General features: G+C 44.1%; 1 protein-coding gene across 4 annotated transcripts in view; it reads left to right on the top strand.

Annotated features, from left to right (window-relative positions):
- Window positions 1-19,130, top strand: part of PATJ (PATJ crumbs cell polarity complex component) — a 148,483-nt gene that overhangs the window by 114,840 nt on the left and 14,513 nt on the right. For all 4 annotated transcript variants that reach the window (XM_072126932.1, XM_072126935.1, XM_072126933.1 and 1 more), the window contains 9 exons: window positions 1,021-1,093; window positions 2,410-2,502; window positions 6,277-6,342; window positions 6,855-6,972; window positions 7,186-7,319; window positions 7,591-7,674; window positions 9,544-9,737; window positions 10,148-10,295; window positions 16,218-16,304. In XM_072126932.1, coding sequence (XP_071983033.1) covers window positions 1,021-1,093; window positions 2,410-2,502; window positions 6,277-6,342; window positions 6,855-6,972; window positions 7,186-7,319; window positions 7,591-7,674; window positions 9,544-9,737; window positions 10,148-10,295; window positions 16,218-16,304 — 997 coding nt within the window. The remainder of the gene's footprint in view (window positions 1-1,020; window positions 1,094-2,409; window positions 2,503-6,276; window positions 6,343-6,854; window positions 6,973-7,185; window positions 7,320-7,590; window positions 7,675-9,543; window positions 9,738-10,147; window positions 10,296-16,217; window positions 16,305-19,130) is intronic.

Below are 19,130 nucleotides of genomic sequence, written 5' to 3' on the forward strand. Positions count from 1 at the left end.
CCTCCTATGTACAATAATATAACTACTATAATACTGCCCCCTATGTACAGGAATATAACTACTATAATACTGCCCCCTATGTACAAGAATATAACTACTATAATACTGCCCCTATGTACAAGAATATAACTACTATAATACTGCCCCCTATGTACAGGAATATAACTACTATAATACTGCCCCCTATGTACAAGAAAATAACTACTATAATACTGCCCCCTATGTACAAGTATATAACTACTATAATACTGCCCCCTATGTACAGGAATATAACTACTATAATACTGCCCCCTATGTACAAGAATATAACTACTATAATACTGCCCCTATGTACAAGAATATAACTACTATAATACTGCCCCTATGTACAAGAAAATAACTACTATAATACTGCCCCCTATGTACAAGTATATAACTACTATAATACTGCCCCCTATGTACAGGAATATAACTACTATAATACTGCCCCCTATGTACAAGAATATAACTACTATAATACTGCCCCTATGTACAAGAATATAACTACTATAATACTGCCCCTATGTACAAGAATATAACTACTATAATACTGCCCCTATGTACAAGAATATAACTACTATAATACTGCCCCTATGTACAAGAATATAACTACTAGAATACTGCCCCTATGTACAAGAATATAACTACTAGAATACTGCCCCCTATGTACAAGAATATAACTACTATAATACTGCCCCCTATGTACAGGAATATAACTTCTATAATACTGCCCCCTATGTACAGGAATATAACTACTATAATACTGCCCCCTATGTACAAGAATATAACTACTATAATACTACCTCCTATGTACAGGAATATAACTACTATAATACTGCCCCCTATGTACAAGAATATAACTACTATAATACTGCCCCCTATGTACAAGAATATAACTACTATAATACTGCCCCCTATGTACAGGAATATAACTACTATAATACTGCCCCCTATGTACAGGAATATAACTACTATTTCATCTTCTCCTCCTCATATCTACAGGAATAAAGATGCGGCTCAGGAGATGGCGATCAGCCCCCAGCCCTTACCAGCTGGGACCCACTACTCTCATCAGGTGAGTGCACCTACTCTTACAGGGGATCGTTGAGAATTTGGCAGACTGTGTGACAGCATCATTAAATACCAAATGTAACACCTTGATGCTGTGGAGTGACTCCCCCCCCCCCTCCTCTAGTTTATATCATTATACTCTGAGATATTTTCCTATAGAATGTATGTTGCACATGCCCTGAACTGCATCATCTCCTCTGTGTTCATCCTGAGCCACCTGATTCATCCAATAATTCCATTGAATAAAAGTGTTTGTAGCACTTACACTCGTTTCTGCAGCCGGTTACATTGGTATCAGATACTAGTGTTCTGTCCATAGTACCTATCATTATGTAGATCCCCCCCCCCCCCCCCCCCAGGTGTACTTACCCACTCATTAGCTATACATTTGTTGTTAAGCTCTGTACATTGGTGAGAGGTGGGTCGGCTCACCCCTGGTACCATCTATATTGTATAGCATAGATCCGATAATGTGGGAGGATAAACCATTTACTGTTGAAATCACAGCAGATAATGTACTGATATTTAGAAGTCCCCCCTCACGTTGTAATAGAGTGGGTTCCCCTCCATAGGGGATAATGGTGAGTAGGGGGCAGCAGTACAACAATTTTATTTCCAGTATCACAGCCTGCCACTAGGGGGAGCTAACTGCAGGAATAGGACGGGTGATTATTAATAGATATTTTGAATGTTTAACACCGGGCACCCCAACAATCGGCTTTTTGGAGCGATTTTGGTCAAGTTGCAGCTACTTCGCAGTTTACAAAGCACAGCGCCATAAATTGTGTAGTGGCCGTGCTTGGTATTGCAGCTCAGCCCAATTTATTTAAATTGGACCTATCAGCATACAGATCACATGACCGATAAATATGATGGAATTGCCTGTATAGCCGTGCAGGAATAAAGTGTTGGACCCTTGATGATCTGATGTGGATAAACTATTCTAAGGATAGATGATGAAAATTCTAGAATATCCTTTTAAGTTTGGTATTATCTTCAGTAAATAAGGAGGATGTCATTCTTATAGGACGGGGTCCTTCATTGTTCCTGAGTGACCTCAAAGACCCCTTTACTATCTAGAAGGCACCACAGATGGTAACAGATTTTACATCGGAACCCGGAAGCTCCACATTCCGTCTCCGAATACTTGATACTTTGTCTATTAATCCTTATTGTTGCAGTAAAGTGCTCCCCTTCTGCTGCAAAATCCATATTGAGAGATGTGTGTGTCCGCCATATTGTCACGTAATTTTTTTTTTTTTAACCCCACAAGTTCTGTCCTTTAGTCACAGACTAACACTTAGACTCCGTCTCTCCCAGGAGCCGCCTGGCGTCACCGTGTCCAGTATGACGGAAGACGCCAGCCTGAATGAATTTATGAAAACTTTTGCAGACCCCGAGATTAAACAGATGGTAAGTCGAGTGTTACATTTAAGAACCAAATTTCCTCTCCTCCCTCTCCCCTCCACCACCTACATTGCAGAAGGGGTGGAGCTGGTGTGGCTCTGCAGTGCCCCCCAGTGGCAGGATTTGGGTAGTGACTGAAATCCCACCTTGATGAAGGCTCCTCCCAGAATCTGGAATGTGATTGGGGCGTCTTGGGTGACCAAGCAGTCGGGTGGGTCGGCCTCCATAGCGGGGTCACCGTAAATATTGTGAAATCTATACACGTACTCATCCTCATGTATCCGGGAGTGGCAGGAATTTGATTGATTGACCTTCAGTTTAGAATATTCCGCAGCCTTGAGGCTCATACAGTGCGGCTGCCGAAACAGATAATGTGTCCTCATTATTCCCTGCCATAAATCATAAAATGTTACAATGTTACATATTCATCAAAGTAAAAATGGAAAAAAATAAATATTTATATAAAATGATTACTCTCTGCTTTTAGCTACAAAAATGTTCTACAACAAGGTTGATGGACTTGTAATTAGGGACAAAACGAGACCGTGCTAAAAGTTCTCTACTGCCCCTCCCTTCTGACTACAGCAGAATGTAACCGGACACCAATACAGAGCACAGAGCACAGCAGTGTTACATGTGAGGATACCCCCAGTACTATTGCAGAAGATACAATCCTGGAATATAAACCTATATCTCACAGTCCTGCTGCTACTACACATCTCTTCAAGGACAATACGTAACGCTGGCTGCAGAGAGCAAAGATTACAGGAGTGTGAGGGGAAACTTTAATACTGAAATATAAATCACAGTCCTGCTGCTACCAACAACCTACCAACACTGGCTGCAGAGATCTCAGCAGTGTTAGGAAAACTCCCCCCCCCCCCACCCCACCCCCAGTGTACTTGGAGATATTACAATCCTGGAATATAAATCCATATTTCAGTCCTGCTGCTTCTAGCAACATGCACGTGGGTCTGATCACACATCTCTCCAGGGACATCACATAACACTGGCTGCAGAGAGCACAGAGCACAGCAGTGTGAGGATATGCCACCAGTACACTCAGATAAGATATAATCCAATATTTCACAGTCCTGCTGCTACTAACAACATGCACGTCGGTCTGATTACACATCTCTCCAGGGACATCACATAATGCTGGCTGCAGAGAGCACAGAGCACAGCAGTGCGACGATATGCCACCAGTACACTCAGATAAGATATAATCACATATTTCACAGTCCTGCTGCTACTAACAACATGCACATAGGTCTGATTACACATCTCTCCAGGGACATCACATAACACTGGCTGCAGAGAGCACAGGGCACAGCAGTGTAAAGACATACCTCCAGTGCAATTGTGGAATATAAATCCATATATCACAGTCCTGCTGCTACTAACACCATACACACAGGTCGGATTACACATCTGTGCAGGGACAATACATTACACTGGCTGCAGTCTGTATGGTCACACCTGCTGACAGGTTCCCTTTACTGAAGGATATGTGCAGAGTTGATCATCTTTTCATGTTTTAATGTTCATGTTTTCATCTCATCCTGTAATGTCACTTGTTGGCGTCTGATGCATTTATATTCCAGACCAGAAAAATATTAAAATGTAACAGTCTTTGAGTTTGTATAACAGAAGGAAGTAATTACAGCCTCCAGTAGTGACAGTAACCGGCTTCTCACTATATGGCGGTGAGTGAGTGGAGAGCAGTAAAGAGCGGGAGCTGTCACTGTCTCCTGAGCCGCAACCTGGAGAGATTTGTAACTTATTGAAGCCGATCTTTGTCTCTGCCCGACTAATGGAATATCATTGTTATAAGAACACTCAGCACTGTATGACAGCATTATATAGTGCGAGACATATAACCGCAGAGACCAGAGATGTGTAACACTGAGGAGTCACTGCACAGATACACAGAATATATTCTACTACCAGGCAATGGCAGCTCAGTGTATTATATTATAATTACATTCCTGTACATAGGGGGCAGAATTATAGTAGTTATATTCTTGTACATAGGGGGCAGTATTATAGTAGTTATATTCTTGTACATAGGGGGCAGTATTATAGTAGTTATATTCCTGTACATAGGGGGCAGAATTATAGTAGTTATATTCCTGTACATAGGGGGCAGTATTATAGTAGTTATATTCTTGTACATAGGGGGCAGTATTATAGTAGTTATATTCATGTACATAGGGGGCTGTATTATAGCAGTTATATTCCTGTACATAGGGGGCAGTATTATAGTAGTTATATTCTTGTACATAGGGGGTAGTATTATAGTAGTTATATTCCTGTACATAGGGGGCAGTATTATAGTAGATATATTCTTGTACATAGGGGGCAGTATTATAGTAGTTATATTCCTGTACATAGGGGGCAGTATTATAGTAGTTATATTCTTGTACATAGGGGCAGTATTATAGTAGTTATATTCTTGTACATAGGGGGCAGTATTATAGTAGTTATATTCCTGTACATAGGGGGCAGTGTTATAGTAGTTATATTCTTGTACATAGGAACAGTATTATAGTAGTTATATTCCTGTACATAGGGGGCAGTATTATAGTAGTTATATTCTTGTACATAGGGGGCAGTATTATAGTAGATATATTCTTGTACATAGGGGGCAGTATTATAGTAGTTATATTCTTGTACATAGGGGGCAGTATTATAGTAGTTATATTCTTGTACATAGGGGGCAGTATTATAGTAGTTATATACTTGTACATAGGGGGCAGTATTATAGTAGTTATATTCTTGTACATAGGGGGCAGTATTATAGTAGTTATATTCTTGTACATGGGGGCAGTATTATAGTAGTTATATTCTTGTACATAGGGGGCAGTATTATAGTAGTTATATTCTTGTACATAGGGGCCAGTATTATAGTAGTTATATTCTTGTACATAGGGGGCAGTATTATAGTAGTTATATTCTTGTACATAGGGGGCAGTATTATAGTAGTTATATTCTTGTACATAGGGGGCAGTATTATAGTAGTTATATTCTTGTACATAGGGGGCAGTATTATAGTAGTTATATTCCTGTACATAGGGGGCAGTATTATAGTAGTTATATTCTTGTACATAGGGGGCAGTATTATAGTAGTTATATTCTTGTACATAGGGGGCAGTATTATAGTAGTTATATTCTTGTACATAGGGGGCAGTATTATAGTAGTTATATTCCTGTACATAGGGGGTAGTATTATAGTAGTTATATTCCTGTACATAGGGGGTAGTATTATAGTAGTTATATTCCTGTACATAGGGGGCAGTATTATAGTAGTTATATTCCTGTACATAGGGGGCAGTATTATAGTAGTTATATTCCTGTACATAGGGGGCAGTATTATAGTAGTTATATTCCTGTACATAGGGGGCAGTATTATAGTAGTTATATTCTTGTACATAGGGGACAGTATTATAGTAGTTATATTCTTGTACATAGGGGGCAGTATTATAGTAGTTATATTCTTGTACATAGGGGGCAGTATTATACTAGTTATATTCTTGTACATAGGGGGCAGTATTAAACTAGTTATATTCTTGTACATAGGGGGCAGTATTAAACTAGTTATATTCTTGTACATAGGGGGCAGTATTAAACTAGTTATATTCTTGTACATAGGGGGCAGTATTGCAGAATGATTCTAGGGATAATGACTTCCCTGGGAGATGTCCAGACAATTATCACGGTATGAGATGAGTGATGTTCTGTTGTTGTATTGGTTTTGTTTCATGTAGTTTTGTTTTTCAGGACAATAAAGTGAGATTCAGTGATCAGTCATTGGACCCAGAAGAGGAGCAGAATGCGTTGGACAAGGTAGTGACCACGAGGGGTTAATGGTATTTTGGCTTTTTATGTTATAAGTGTTGGAATTGTGCAGTATTCTTCCAATTTACATGAATACATTTTGATTAGATGAATAATTAGATTCCCTCTAAGGCTACATTCACACTAACGTATGGGGGACGTATATACGGCCGATATACGTCCCCCATACACTCCTATGGGCGCACGGCACCCTACGGGAGCGGTACGGTGCAGCACACGTGCGGCACCGTACCGTTCCGTACCCGGGAAAAAGATAGGACCTGTCCTATCTTTTCCCGTAATACGGGGCCGTGCGCCATAGGTTGCTATGGAGAGGGGCGGGGGTGAGCTGCGCTCACCTCCTCCTCCTCTCCCCGTACACTGCCGTTGCCCGCTACGGTACGGTACGGGCGGGCAACGGCAGTGTGAGTATAGCCTAAGTCTCGTTACTGTTTGCGTGTTGCGGATCTCTTCCACCCTGTGATTCCTGGTTACATTGTATCTTTTCTTCCCTCCTGTAGTTGGTCAGTCAGCTGAAGCAGTCCACGGGTAGCAGTAAGATCCCGTACAGTCCCCAGGATATCTCCTTCGGAACTTCTCCTCCGTACATTGTACCAGAACCAGAAATCTCCAGCCACCGTAAGACGCGAGCGCAATGTTATGTAGTTCCAGCTGTTATTGTCCTAATACAGGGGCCCAGTGACCCCTCTAAGGCCGCTTCCTCCTGTATTGTCGAGAGACTTGCTGTTCTTGCACAAGGGATCGCTGCTATCCCCTGTGTGTATATCATAAGTTTTGCTTGTTATACTGAGGGCGTGTTGTTCTGAGACTTGTGGTTCTTCTCTCCAATAGGAAATGTTCCATCTCCATTATATTTTGATCCTGCCACATGTCCGATCATCCCCGGGCAAGAAATGACCATAGAGATCTCCAAGGGGCACTCGGGCCTGGGGCTCAGCATCGTCGGTGGGAAAGATACTCCGCTGGTAATTGTTACTTTATACATGCAGTTGGTTTTTGATCCTACACAACCCATGGACCCGGATATTATCCGTCTGGTGGGAGATTCCAGGGAATCCACTTGTACAGGTCTCACAGACACCTCCAGATCTCCATTGATAATGCCTCTGCAGGTCCAGTGCATGTGTAGATGTAGAACATATAACTCCAAACACATCCAGAGCTGCATTTAGTATTCGCTATGACCCATCGTCTCAATCGTCTCTACTATTTTCTTGCACTTTTTGTGTTTTGCAGGAGGCAGTGGTGATACATGAGGTGTATGAAGAAGGTGCTGCCGCCAGGGACGGGAGACTTTGGGCCGGGGATCAGATTCTGGAGGTATGGGGACCACATCTCCTATCAGCAAAGCGGACCATAGACCTGTGTATAAGTCACCATCTCTATATACCAGCTGCATCCTAGACTCCAGGTCTATGTCCATAGAAAGCAGAAACACCTGGGATAAGGCGCTCGGGCAAAAACCAAAGCACCCCAGGGACAGCAGGATAGCAGGAATGCAAGGGGGGGGGGGGAACAAAGCACAATCATCGTGTGATGGCGCATATACAGAGCTTAAAATAGATAGAAAGATACAGGACTTTCACCTGGATTGAATAATAAGAAGGTTTTTCAAAATCTAGGAGTCCAGCTGCCGATCCTCAATGACCATGTTCGTCTAGGCTAGGATCCCGGAATGATGTAGATAAAATGTAGGGACCGCGCTGCTTTGACTCACTCAAACATCCAAAGTAAAATCTAATAATTTTATTTTAAAATTGTCGCCATGTTTCAGTCCCAAACGGGAGCCTTTATCAGGCATCACACTGGGGCTCATTTACTAAGGGCACCGCGGCCGCACTTTCATCGGGTTTCCCGACTTTTTCCAAACACGCTGGCTTTCACGCGACAGAAATCAGGGGGGCTGTGGCCGTCGGAAAACCCGACAGATTCGGAAAAACTGCAGAATTTAAAAACCAAATTGTGTCGCAAAATCTATCACTCACATGCACCGGGGATAGGTTGGTGAACTCCGGCGGACCTCGGTGCAGCAGCGGCACCTGGTGGACATTGGGCGCACAACCTTAGTGAATCGCCGGAAGACCCGAATCCTTGTCTAAGAACGCGCTGCTGGATCGCGACTGGACCGGGTAAGTAAATGAACCCCAATGTGTGCATAGAAATTAACAGCACCCAAACTGATTCAGCCAATCATCATGGAGCCGTAGGGATCAGGATGTGGATTCTGTATAGTCTTGCTGTGTATTCTGTATGGGCGGCGCTGCAAGGATCAGGTCCCGTATTCCTGATACCTGCATCCTGATGATCTTGCTATTAAATAATAGTGCAGCTCTTCTGAGGTTTTCCGCAATAATTTGCATTGGATCCTATAAACCATCTCATTGCAAGTGCAAATATACTGACATTGTCCGAATATGAGTCCCCCCACTGTCATCCAGTCCTGGGTGTAGAGACGGTAACCCTCACGCTGCAGCAGCCAGATACAAAGTCCACCTGCAGCTTGTATGGCCTCCTATCCCACCTAGATGTCCCAGCATACATCCAATATTAGGTATGACACGCGCACCTCATGTCTCTTTGCATCATCCGTGCCCCCGTGTACATCGACTCATTAGCGGAAATCAGTATCTGTCTGAAAGCAGAAATGTAATAACTTTGCCCTGGAAACAATGTTGCAATATGGGGACAGTGCTGCAGGTCCTCATTACTCAGTATGTGAAGGTGACTGGTAGCAGAGGTCCTGCCAGGCTCTCCATCGGGCTGGCTATTCCGGTAAGCTGCGGTCTCCGCTGGGTCTTCCATCAGCCGTCTGCGTTCTGCACTGACGGGAGCCGTGTCGTGTCCTACTAATGTCAGGAGAAATGACACGGGTCCGGGAGGTGTAAAGCTTAAGCACAAAATCCTCATCTATATGTGTGTGCGGCCCCTGATAAGACTCACAGCTGAGGGTTTGCTTCAACTGTATCCAGGCCTGACAATACACTGTTTGGTAAACAATCTTGATTTTAACCTTTACTGATACATTGTAACGCACAATTTAGATTGGGGAATAGAGAATAGTGCAGCTGAGAATTGCATTGTCTGCACTGGATTCAGCTGTAACAAATACTTGAGAGAATTCAGAAATCAGAGCCCCCCGAGCTGCAGCAGAGGCCCCCCTCCTACCTCCCCTGTTGCTGCTTGTTACAGGTGAATGGCATAGATCTGAGGAACGCCTCTCATGAGGACGCCATTACAGCTCTGCGACAGACCCCTCAGAAAGTGCAGCTGGTGGTATACAGGGATGAGGCGCAGTACAAGGATGAGGAGAACCTGGATATCTTCCACGTGGAGCTGCAGAAGAAGAGCGGCCGAGGTTTAGGGCTGAGCATTGTGGGTAAGAGGTAAGGATGGAGTCATCTGTTATATCTCTATATATGTTACATATTCAGAATGATTGCCATAAGAACGGATTGAATTATGACTCCACATGGTCACCACTAGGGGGAGCTTAGGAGCTTTCTGCATACATTCATCATAGAATCCTTGTGGTGTCATAATGGTTCTGTAACGACTAATTGGACACTTGAGTTTACCCTTCAAAAACATTCAGCAGTGATGCCCCCTTGTGGCCCGGGTACTTATTGCATGCAATACCTTCTCACATGTTTCTGGTGCTAATTTTTTATCAGAGACTAAAAACTATGTAGTTCTGGTGATAATGCCCATTGTCCAGGATAACAATCCCGGAAGCTGATGGATGCTCCTCCTCCAGCCATGGAACGTTCTGAATGTTTAACCCCTTGTCTTCCAGGAACGGCAGCGGAGTCTTCATCTCTGACATCGTCAAAGGAGGCGCCGCTGATTATGACAGGAGATTAATGCAAGGGGATCAGATACTGTCTGTCAATGGAGAGGATGTCCGCAACGCCTCCCAGGAGGTGGTGGCCACCGTACTAAAGGTAAGAGCCCGGCCGCTCTACAACTGTCCAGTGTTACTACATCTCAGCTCTGTAACACTAAAAACGCGCTGGACGTCTGTGTGTGCGCATAGCCGTCATGTATGTATGTATGTATGTATGTATGTATGTATGTCTGCGCACATAGCCGTCATGTATGTATGTATCTCTGCGCACATAGCCGTCATGTATGTATGTATGTATGTATGTCTGTGCGCATAGCCGTCATGTATGTATGTATGTATGTCTGCGCACATAGCCGTCATGTATGTATGTATGTATGTATGTCTGCGCACATAGCCGTCATGTATGTATGTATGTATCTCTGCGCACATAGCCGTCATGTATGTATGTATGTATGCATGTCTGCGCAAGTAGCCGTCATGTATGTATGTATGTATGTCTGTGCGCATAGCCAGCATGTATGTATGTATGTCTGTGCGCATAGCCGTCATGTATGTATGTATGTATGTCTGTGCGCATAGCCGTCATGTATGTATGTATGTATGTATGTCTGTGCGCATAGCCGTCATGTATGTATGTATGTATGTCTGTGCGCATAGCCGGCATGTATGTATGTATGTCTGTGCGCATAGCCGTCATGTATGTATCTCTGCGCACATAGCCGTCATGTATGTATGTATGTATGTATGTATGTATGTCTGCGCACATAGCCGTCATGTATGTATCTCTGCGCACATAGCCGTCATGTATGTATGTATGTATGTCTGCGCACATAGCCGTCATGTATGTATGTATGTATGTCTGCGCACATAGCCGTCATGTATGTATGTATGTATGTCTGTGCGCATAGCCGGCATGTATGTATGTATGTATGTCTGTGCGCATAGCCGTCATGTATGTATGTATGTATGTATCTCTGCGCACATAGCCGTCATGTATGTATATATGTCTGTGCGCATAGCCGGCATGTATGTATGTATGTCTGTGCGCATAGCCGTCATGTATGTATGTATGTCTGTGCGCATAGCCGTCATGTATGTATGTATGTCTGTGCGCATAGCCGGCATGTATGTATGTATCTCTGCGCACATAGCCGGCATGTATGTATGTATGTCTGTGCGCATAGCCGGCATGTATGTATGTATGTCTGTGCGCATAGCCGGCATGTATGTATGTATCTCTGCGCACATAGCCGGCATGTATGTATGTATGTCTGTGCGCATAGCCGTCATGTATGTATGTATGTATGTATGTCTGTGCGCATAGCCGGCATGTATGTATGTATGTATGTCTGTGCGCATACATACATACATACATGCCGGCTATGCGCACAGACATACATACATACATACATACATGCCGGCTATGCGCACAGACATACATACATACATACATACATGCCGGCTATGCGCACAGACATACATACATACATACATACATGACGGCTATGCGCACAGACATACATACATACATACATGACGGCTATGTCTGTGCGCATAGCCGTCATGTATGTATGTCTGTGCGCATAGCCGTCATGTATGTATGTATGTATGTATGTATGTCTGTGCGCATAGCCGTCATGTATCTATGTCTGTGCGCATAGCCGTCATGTATGTATGTATGTATGTCTGTGCGCATAGCCGTCATGTATGTATGTATGTATGTATGTATGTCTGTGCGCATAGCCGTCATGTATGTATGTATGTATGTCTGTGCGCATAGCCGTCATGTATGTATGTATGTCTGTGCGCATAGCCGTCATGTATGTATGTATGTATGTATGTCTGTGCGCATAGCCGTCATGTATGTATGTATGTATGTATGTATGTATCTCTGCGCACATAGCCGGCATGTATGTATGTATGTCTGTGCGCATAGCCGGCATGTATGTATGTATGTATGTCTGTGCGCATAGCCGGCATGTATGTATGTATGTATGTCTGTGCGCATAGCCGTCATGTATGTATGTATGTATGTATGTCTGTGCGCATAGCCGGCATGTATGTATGTATGTATGTCTGTGCGCATAGCCGTCATGTATGTATGTATGTCTGTGCGCATAGCCGTCATGTATGTATGTATGTATGTATGTCTGTGCGCATAGCCGTCATGTATGTATGTATGTATGTCTGTGCGCATAGCCGTCATGTATGTATGTATGTATGTCTGTGCGCATAGCCGTTATGTATGTATGTCTGTGCGCATAGCCGTCATGTATGTATGTATGTATGTATGTATGTCTGTGCGCATAGCCGTCATGTATGTATGTATGTATGTATGTATGTCTGTGCGCATAGCCGTCATGTATGTATGTATGTATGTATGTATGTCTGTGCGCATAGCCGTCATGTATGTATGTATGTATGTCTGTGCGCATAGCCGTCATGTATGTATGTATGTCTGTGCGCATAGCCGGCATGTATGTATGTATGTATGTATGTCTGTGCGCATAGCCGGCATGTATGTATGTATGTATGTCTGTGCGCATAGCCGGCATGTATGTATGTATGTCTGTGCGCATAGCCAGCATGTATGTATGTATGTCTGTGCACATAGCCGGCATGTATGTATGTATGTATGTATGTATGTCTGTGCGCATAGCCGGCATGTATGTATGTATGTATGTATGTCTGTGCGCATAGCCGGCATGTATGTATGTATGTCTGTGCGCATAGCCGGCATGTATGTATGTATGTCTGTGCGCATAGCCGGCATGTATGTATGTATGTATGTCTGTGCGCATAGCCGGCATGTATGTATGTATGTATGTCTGTGCGCATAGCCGGCATGTATGTATGTATGTATGTCTGTGCGCATAGCCGGCATGTATGTATGTATGTATGTCTGTGCGCATAGCCGGCATGTATGTATGTATGTCTGTGCGCATAGCCGGCATGTATGTATGTATGTATGTCTGTGCGCATAGCCGGCATGTATGTATGTATGTATGTCTGTGCGCATAGCCGGCATGTATGTATGTATGTATGTCTGTGCGCATAGCCGGCATGTATGTATGTATGTATGTCTGTGCGCATAGCCGGCATGTATGTATGTATGTATGTCTGTGCGCATAGCCGGCATGTATGTATGTATGTATGTCTGTGCGCATAGCCGGCATGTATGTATGTATGTATGTATGTATGTCTGTGCGCATAGCCGGCATGTATGTATGTATGTATGTATGTCTGTGCGCATAGCCAGCATGTATGTATGTATGTATGTATGTCTGTGCGCATAGCCGGCATGTATGTATGTATGTATGTCTGTGCGCATAGCCGGCATGTATGTATGTATGTATGTATGTATGTCTGTGCGCATAGCCGGCATGTATGTATGTATGTATGTCTGTGCGCATAGCCGGCATGTATGTATGTATGTATGTATGTCTGTGCGCATAGCCGGCATGTATGTATGTATGTATGTATGTATGTCTGTGCGCATAGCCGGCATGTATGTATGTATGTATGTATGTCTGTGCGCATAGCCGGCATGTATGTATGTATGTATGTATGTATGTATGTCTGTGCGCATAGCCGGCATGTATGTATGTATGTATGTATGTCTGTGCGCATAGCCGGCATGTATGTATGTATGTATGTCTGTGCGCATAGCCGGCATGTATGTATGTATGTATGTATGTATGTCTGTGCGCATAGCCGGCATGTATGTATGTATGTATGTATGTCTGTGCGCATAGCCGGCATGTATGTATGTATGTATGTATGTCTGTGCGCATAGCCGGCATGTATGTATGTATGTCTGTGCGCATAGCCGGCATGTATGTATGTATGTCTGTGCGCATAGCCGGCATGTATGTATGTATGTATGTATGTCTGTGCGCATAGCCGGCATGTATGTATGTATGTCTGTGCGCATAGCCGGCATGTATGTATGTATGTCTGTGCGCATAGCCGGCATGTATGTATGTATGTCTGTGCGCATAGCCGGCATGTATGTATGTATGTATGTCTGTCTGTGCGCATAGCCGGCATGTATGTCTGTCTGTGCGCATAGCCGGCATGTATGTATGTCTGTGCGCATAGCCGGCATGTATGTATGTCTGTGCGCATAGCCGGCATGTATGTATGTCTGTGCGCATAGCCGGCATGTATGTATGTATGTATGTCTGTGCGCATAGCCGGCATGTATGTATGTATGTATGTATGTCTGTGCGCATAGCCGGCATGTATGTATGTATGTCTGTGCGCATAGCCGGCATGTATGTATGTATGTCTGTGCGCATAGCCGGCATGTATGTATGTATGTCTGTGCGCATAGCCGGCATGTATGTATGTATGTATGTCTGTCTGTGCGCATAGCCGGCATGTATGTCTGTCTGTGCGCATAGCCGGCATGTATGTATGTCTGTGCGCATAGCCGGCATGTATGTATGTCTGTGCGCATAGCCGGCATGTATGTATGTATGTATGTCTGTGCGCATAGCCGGCATGTATGTATGTATGTATGTATGTCTGTGCGCATAGCCGGCATGTATGTATGTATGTCTGTGCGCATAGCCGGCATGTATGTATGTATGTATGTATGTCTGTGCGCATAGCCGGCATGTATGTATGTATGTCTGTGCGCATAGCCGGCATGTATGTGTGTGTGTCTGTGCGCATAGCCGTCATGTATGTGTGTGTGTATATTCCCGCTGTGTCTATGGATTTGTCTGTTCATTACAAATTTGTTAAATACATGTTGAGGCTGCTGTAGCTTCTTCTCTCCCTTTGGCGGGAGCCTCTCCTCTTCTCCACCTGCGCTTAGATGGTGTCTGTTACTTATCTTGCTGATGGTTTCTTCCCCTGATATTCTCTATGATACATTCCATCGCTGTATTGACTCCTCATCATTCTGGTGTCTGCAGCGTTACAATGTATCAGCAGGGGAATCCTGCCCCCTGCTGGGCTTCTACATGTTGTCATCCTGCTGTCTGTATTAACCCCTGGCTCCCTGCCTCCTATGTGTAATGCCGCCATCCCGTGTGTGTAATGCCACCATCCCGTGTGTGTAATGCCGCCATCCCGTGTGTGTAATGCCGCCATCCCGTGTGTGTAATGCCGCCATCCCGTGTGTGTAATGCCGCCATCCCGTGTGTGTAATGCCGCCATCCCGTGTGTGTGTAATGCCGCCATCCCGTGTGTGTAATGCCGCCATCCCGTGTGTGTGTAATGCCGCCATCCCGTGTGTGTGTGTGTAATGCCGCCATCCCGTGTGTGTGTGTGTGTGTAATGCCGCCATCCCGTGTGTGTGTAATGCCGCCATCCCGTGTGTGTGTGTGTAATGCCGCCATCCCGTGTGTGTCTAATGCCGCCATCCCGTGTGTGTGTGTGTGTAATGCCGCCATCCCGTGTGTGTGTGTGTAATGCCGCCATCCCGTGTGTGTGTGTGTAATGCCGCCATCCCGTGTGTGTGTGTGTAATGCCGCCATCCCGTGTGTGTGTGTTATGCCGCCATCCCGTGTGTGTGTGTGTAATGCCGCCATCCCGTGTGTGTGTAATGCCGCCATCCCGTGTGTGTGTAATGCCGCCATCCCGTGTGTGTGTGTGTGTGATGCCGCCATCCCGTGTGTGTGTGTGTAATGCCGCCATCCCGTGTGTGTGTGTGTAATGCCGCCATCCCGTGCGTGTGTAATGCCGCCATCCCGTGCGTGTGTAATGCCGCCATCCCGTGTGTGTGTGTGTGTGATGCCGCCATCCCGTGTGTGTGTGTGTAATGCCGCCATCCCGTGCGTGTGTAATGCCGCCAACCCGTGTGTGTAATGCCGCCATCCCCCGTGTGTCCGTAATGCCGCCATCCCGTGTGTGTGTGTGTAATGCCGCCATCCCGTGCGTGTGTAATGCCGCCAACCCGTGTGTGTAATGCCGCCATCCCCCGTGTGTCCGTAATGCCGCCATCCTGTGTGTGTGTATTGCGTCTCCTGTTACTCTCATTCTGAAGACTCTTGTGTTTTGTCTGAAGTGCGCACAAGGACTCGTTCATCTGGAGATCGGGAGGCTCAGAGTCGCGTCTTGGCTGTCGTCCAGGAAGTCCCATCCCGGCAGTCAGGTGCGAGATACCGGGTTTCTCATTGATGTAGTTGGCGGCTTTATTTACTGTTTGTCTCCTGTTCTGAAGTCGGACCCATCGCACCCGCTGGCCGCCTCTTACATCTCAAATTTTATCTTCTGATTAATTTGCTGGTCTAAATCTGTGTTGAAATGTGTCCTAATGTGTATAAGGGTTGGAGATGCAAATTTTTGTCAAAGAACCAGACCCCCCCCTTCCCAGGATGGTCACACAAGAGTAACAGGAGATTCATTCTGCTCGCAGCCACCAGTAGGGGGAGCTACTGCATACCCCATATCAGTGAATTCCATGTATGTTTGTTATATACAGCTTATAGGAGTAGATGCCTTCTAAATGTATATGAACTGGCTGATAACAGGGAGCATTAGATTCAACTGCTAATAGAGAAAAGACTTTATTAAGGTTTAAAAATTAAACATAACAATCATTCCCTACGACTAGGGTTGTGTATACACCCTGCAGAGATGTGTATTCTGACATGTGTGTATGTTGTTAGTAGCAGCAGAACTGTGAAATATGGATTTATATTCCAGGGTTGTAGCTTTTCCATGTGCACTGGAAGGGGGTGCATCCTCACACTGCTGTGCTCTGTGCTCTATAGATCTACAAATACAGTATAAACACACCGTATACACAAACAAAGCATAAACACACATACATAATGTACCATATACAGAGTATACACAGCATACGCACATCACATATACACACATACATAATGTACCATATACAGAGTATACACAGCATACGCACATCACATATACACACATACATAATGTACCATATACAGAGTATACACAGCATACTTACATCACATATACACACATACATATTGTACCATATACAGAGTATACACAGCATACTCACATCACATATACACACATACATATTGTACCATATACAGTGTATACACAGCATACTCACATCACATATACACACATACATAATGTAACATATACAGTGTATACACAGCATACTCACATCACATATACACACATACATAATGTAACATATACAGTGTATACACAGCATACTCACATCACATATACACACATACATAATGTAACATATACAGTGTATACACAGCATACTCACATCACATATACACACATACGTAATGTACCATATACAGAGTATACACAGCATACTCACATCACATATACACACATACATAATGTACCATATACAGTGTATACACAGCATACTCACATCACATATACACACATACATAATGTACCATATACAGTGTATACACAGCATACTCACATCACATATACACACATACATAATGTACCATATACAGTGTATACACAGCATACTCACATCACATATACACACATACATAATGTACCATATACAGAGTATACACAGCATACTCACATCACATATACACACATACATAATGTACCATATACAGAGTATACACAGCATACTCACATCACATATACACACATACATAATGTACCATATACAGAGTATACACAGCATACTCACATCACACATACACACATACATAATGTACCATATACAGTGTATACACAGCATACTCACATCACATATACACACATACATAATGTACCATATACAGAGTATACACAGCATACTCACATCACATATACACACATACATAATGTACCATATACAGTGTATACACAGCATACTCACATCACATATTCACACATACATAATGTACCATATACAGTGTATACACAGCATACTCACATCACATATACACACATACATAATGTACCATATACAGAGTATACACAGCATACTCACATCACATATACACACATACATAATGTACCATATACAGAGTATACACAGCATACTCACATCACATATACACACATACATAATGTACCATATACAGTGTATACACAGCATACTCACATCACATATACACACATACATCTATACACACATGTATATACTCTTATCCTGGGGGGTGGAGGCCTCATGACTTCATGTAGCCCAGTAGCTGCAGAAAACATGGAGGTAGCGGAGATGAGAGATTCCTAGTCCTTCTGTCCCCTCCCTGGACTTTTCCCATCGGAGCTCCCACCTCAGGTGTGTAGTGTGGATTATGTGTAGTGTTATATATATTATTATGTACAATGTGGAGTATGATATGCACATTATGGTGCACATGCTCTATGCTGTAGTGTCAAATCAGATGCTTGGGCCCCCTGACACTGCGGGCCCCATAGCAGCTGCTATGGCTGCTACCCCTGTAGCTCCGCCCCTGGTGTGAGGACACTCCCCTTGAGAGAAGCTACAGTTGTGCAATATTAATGGATGACTTGCTGATGCAGGAATCTTCTACAATTCATGTACGTCACAGCAGCGTGTGCAATGTATGAAGCCCGCAACGCGTTTCGCTGTATTTGCCTCAATGTAAAAAAGTTTATAAGATTTCAGCATTAACCATTGAGTGTCCGCACTCCTCTAATTCTCCATCCCATCATCTTCTCTATTCACCAAGATTCTGCTTCCAGTTTCTATCCTCCCCTCCCCCACGTCTGCAGAGGTGACCCCGATACCTGGCACAGATGTCTGAGCTCGCTGTGCCGAGGCTCCGCGCCGGTCAGGGCTTTGCATATCAATATGGAGAATCTTTCATAGTTTCATTGCTGTGACTGACATAAAGGGACGTGCAGACGCGTTTCGCCTTGTGAGATGTCTCCAGTCCATCTGCTCCCAATAGCAATGAGGCCTCGGGTGTCCCCTGAATGATAATAATGGAGATACAGCAGGAGGGGAAGGCTCCTGCTCCAGCCAGTTACCTTACAGGCCTAAAACTGA

Source organism: Engystomops pustulosus, chromosome 10 (assembly GCF_040894005.1).
Source record: "Engystomops pustulosus chromosome 10, aEngPut4.maternal, whole genome shotgun sequence".
NCBI classification, from domain to species: domain Eukaryota; kingdom Metazoa; phylum Chordata; class Amphibia; order Anura; family Leptodactylidae; genus Engystomops; species Engystomops pustulosus.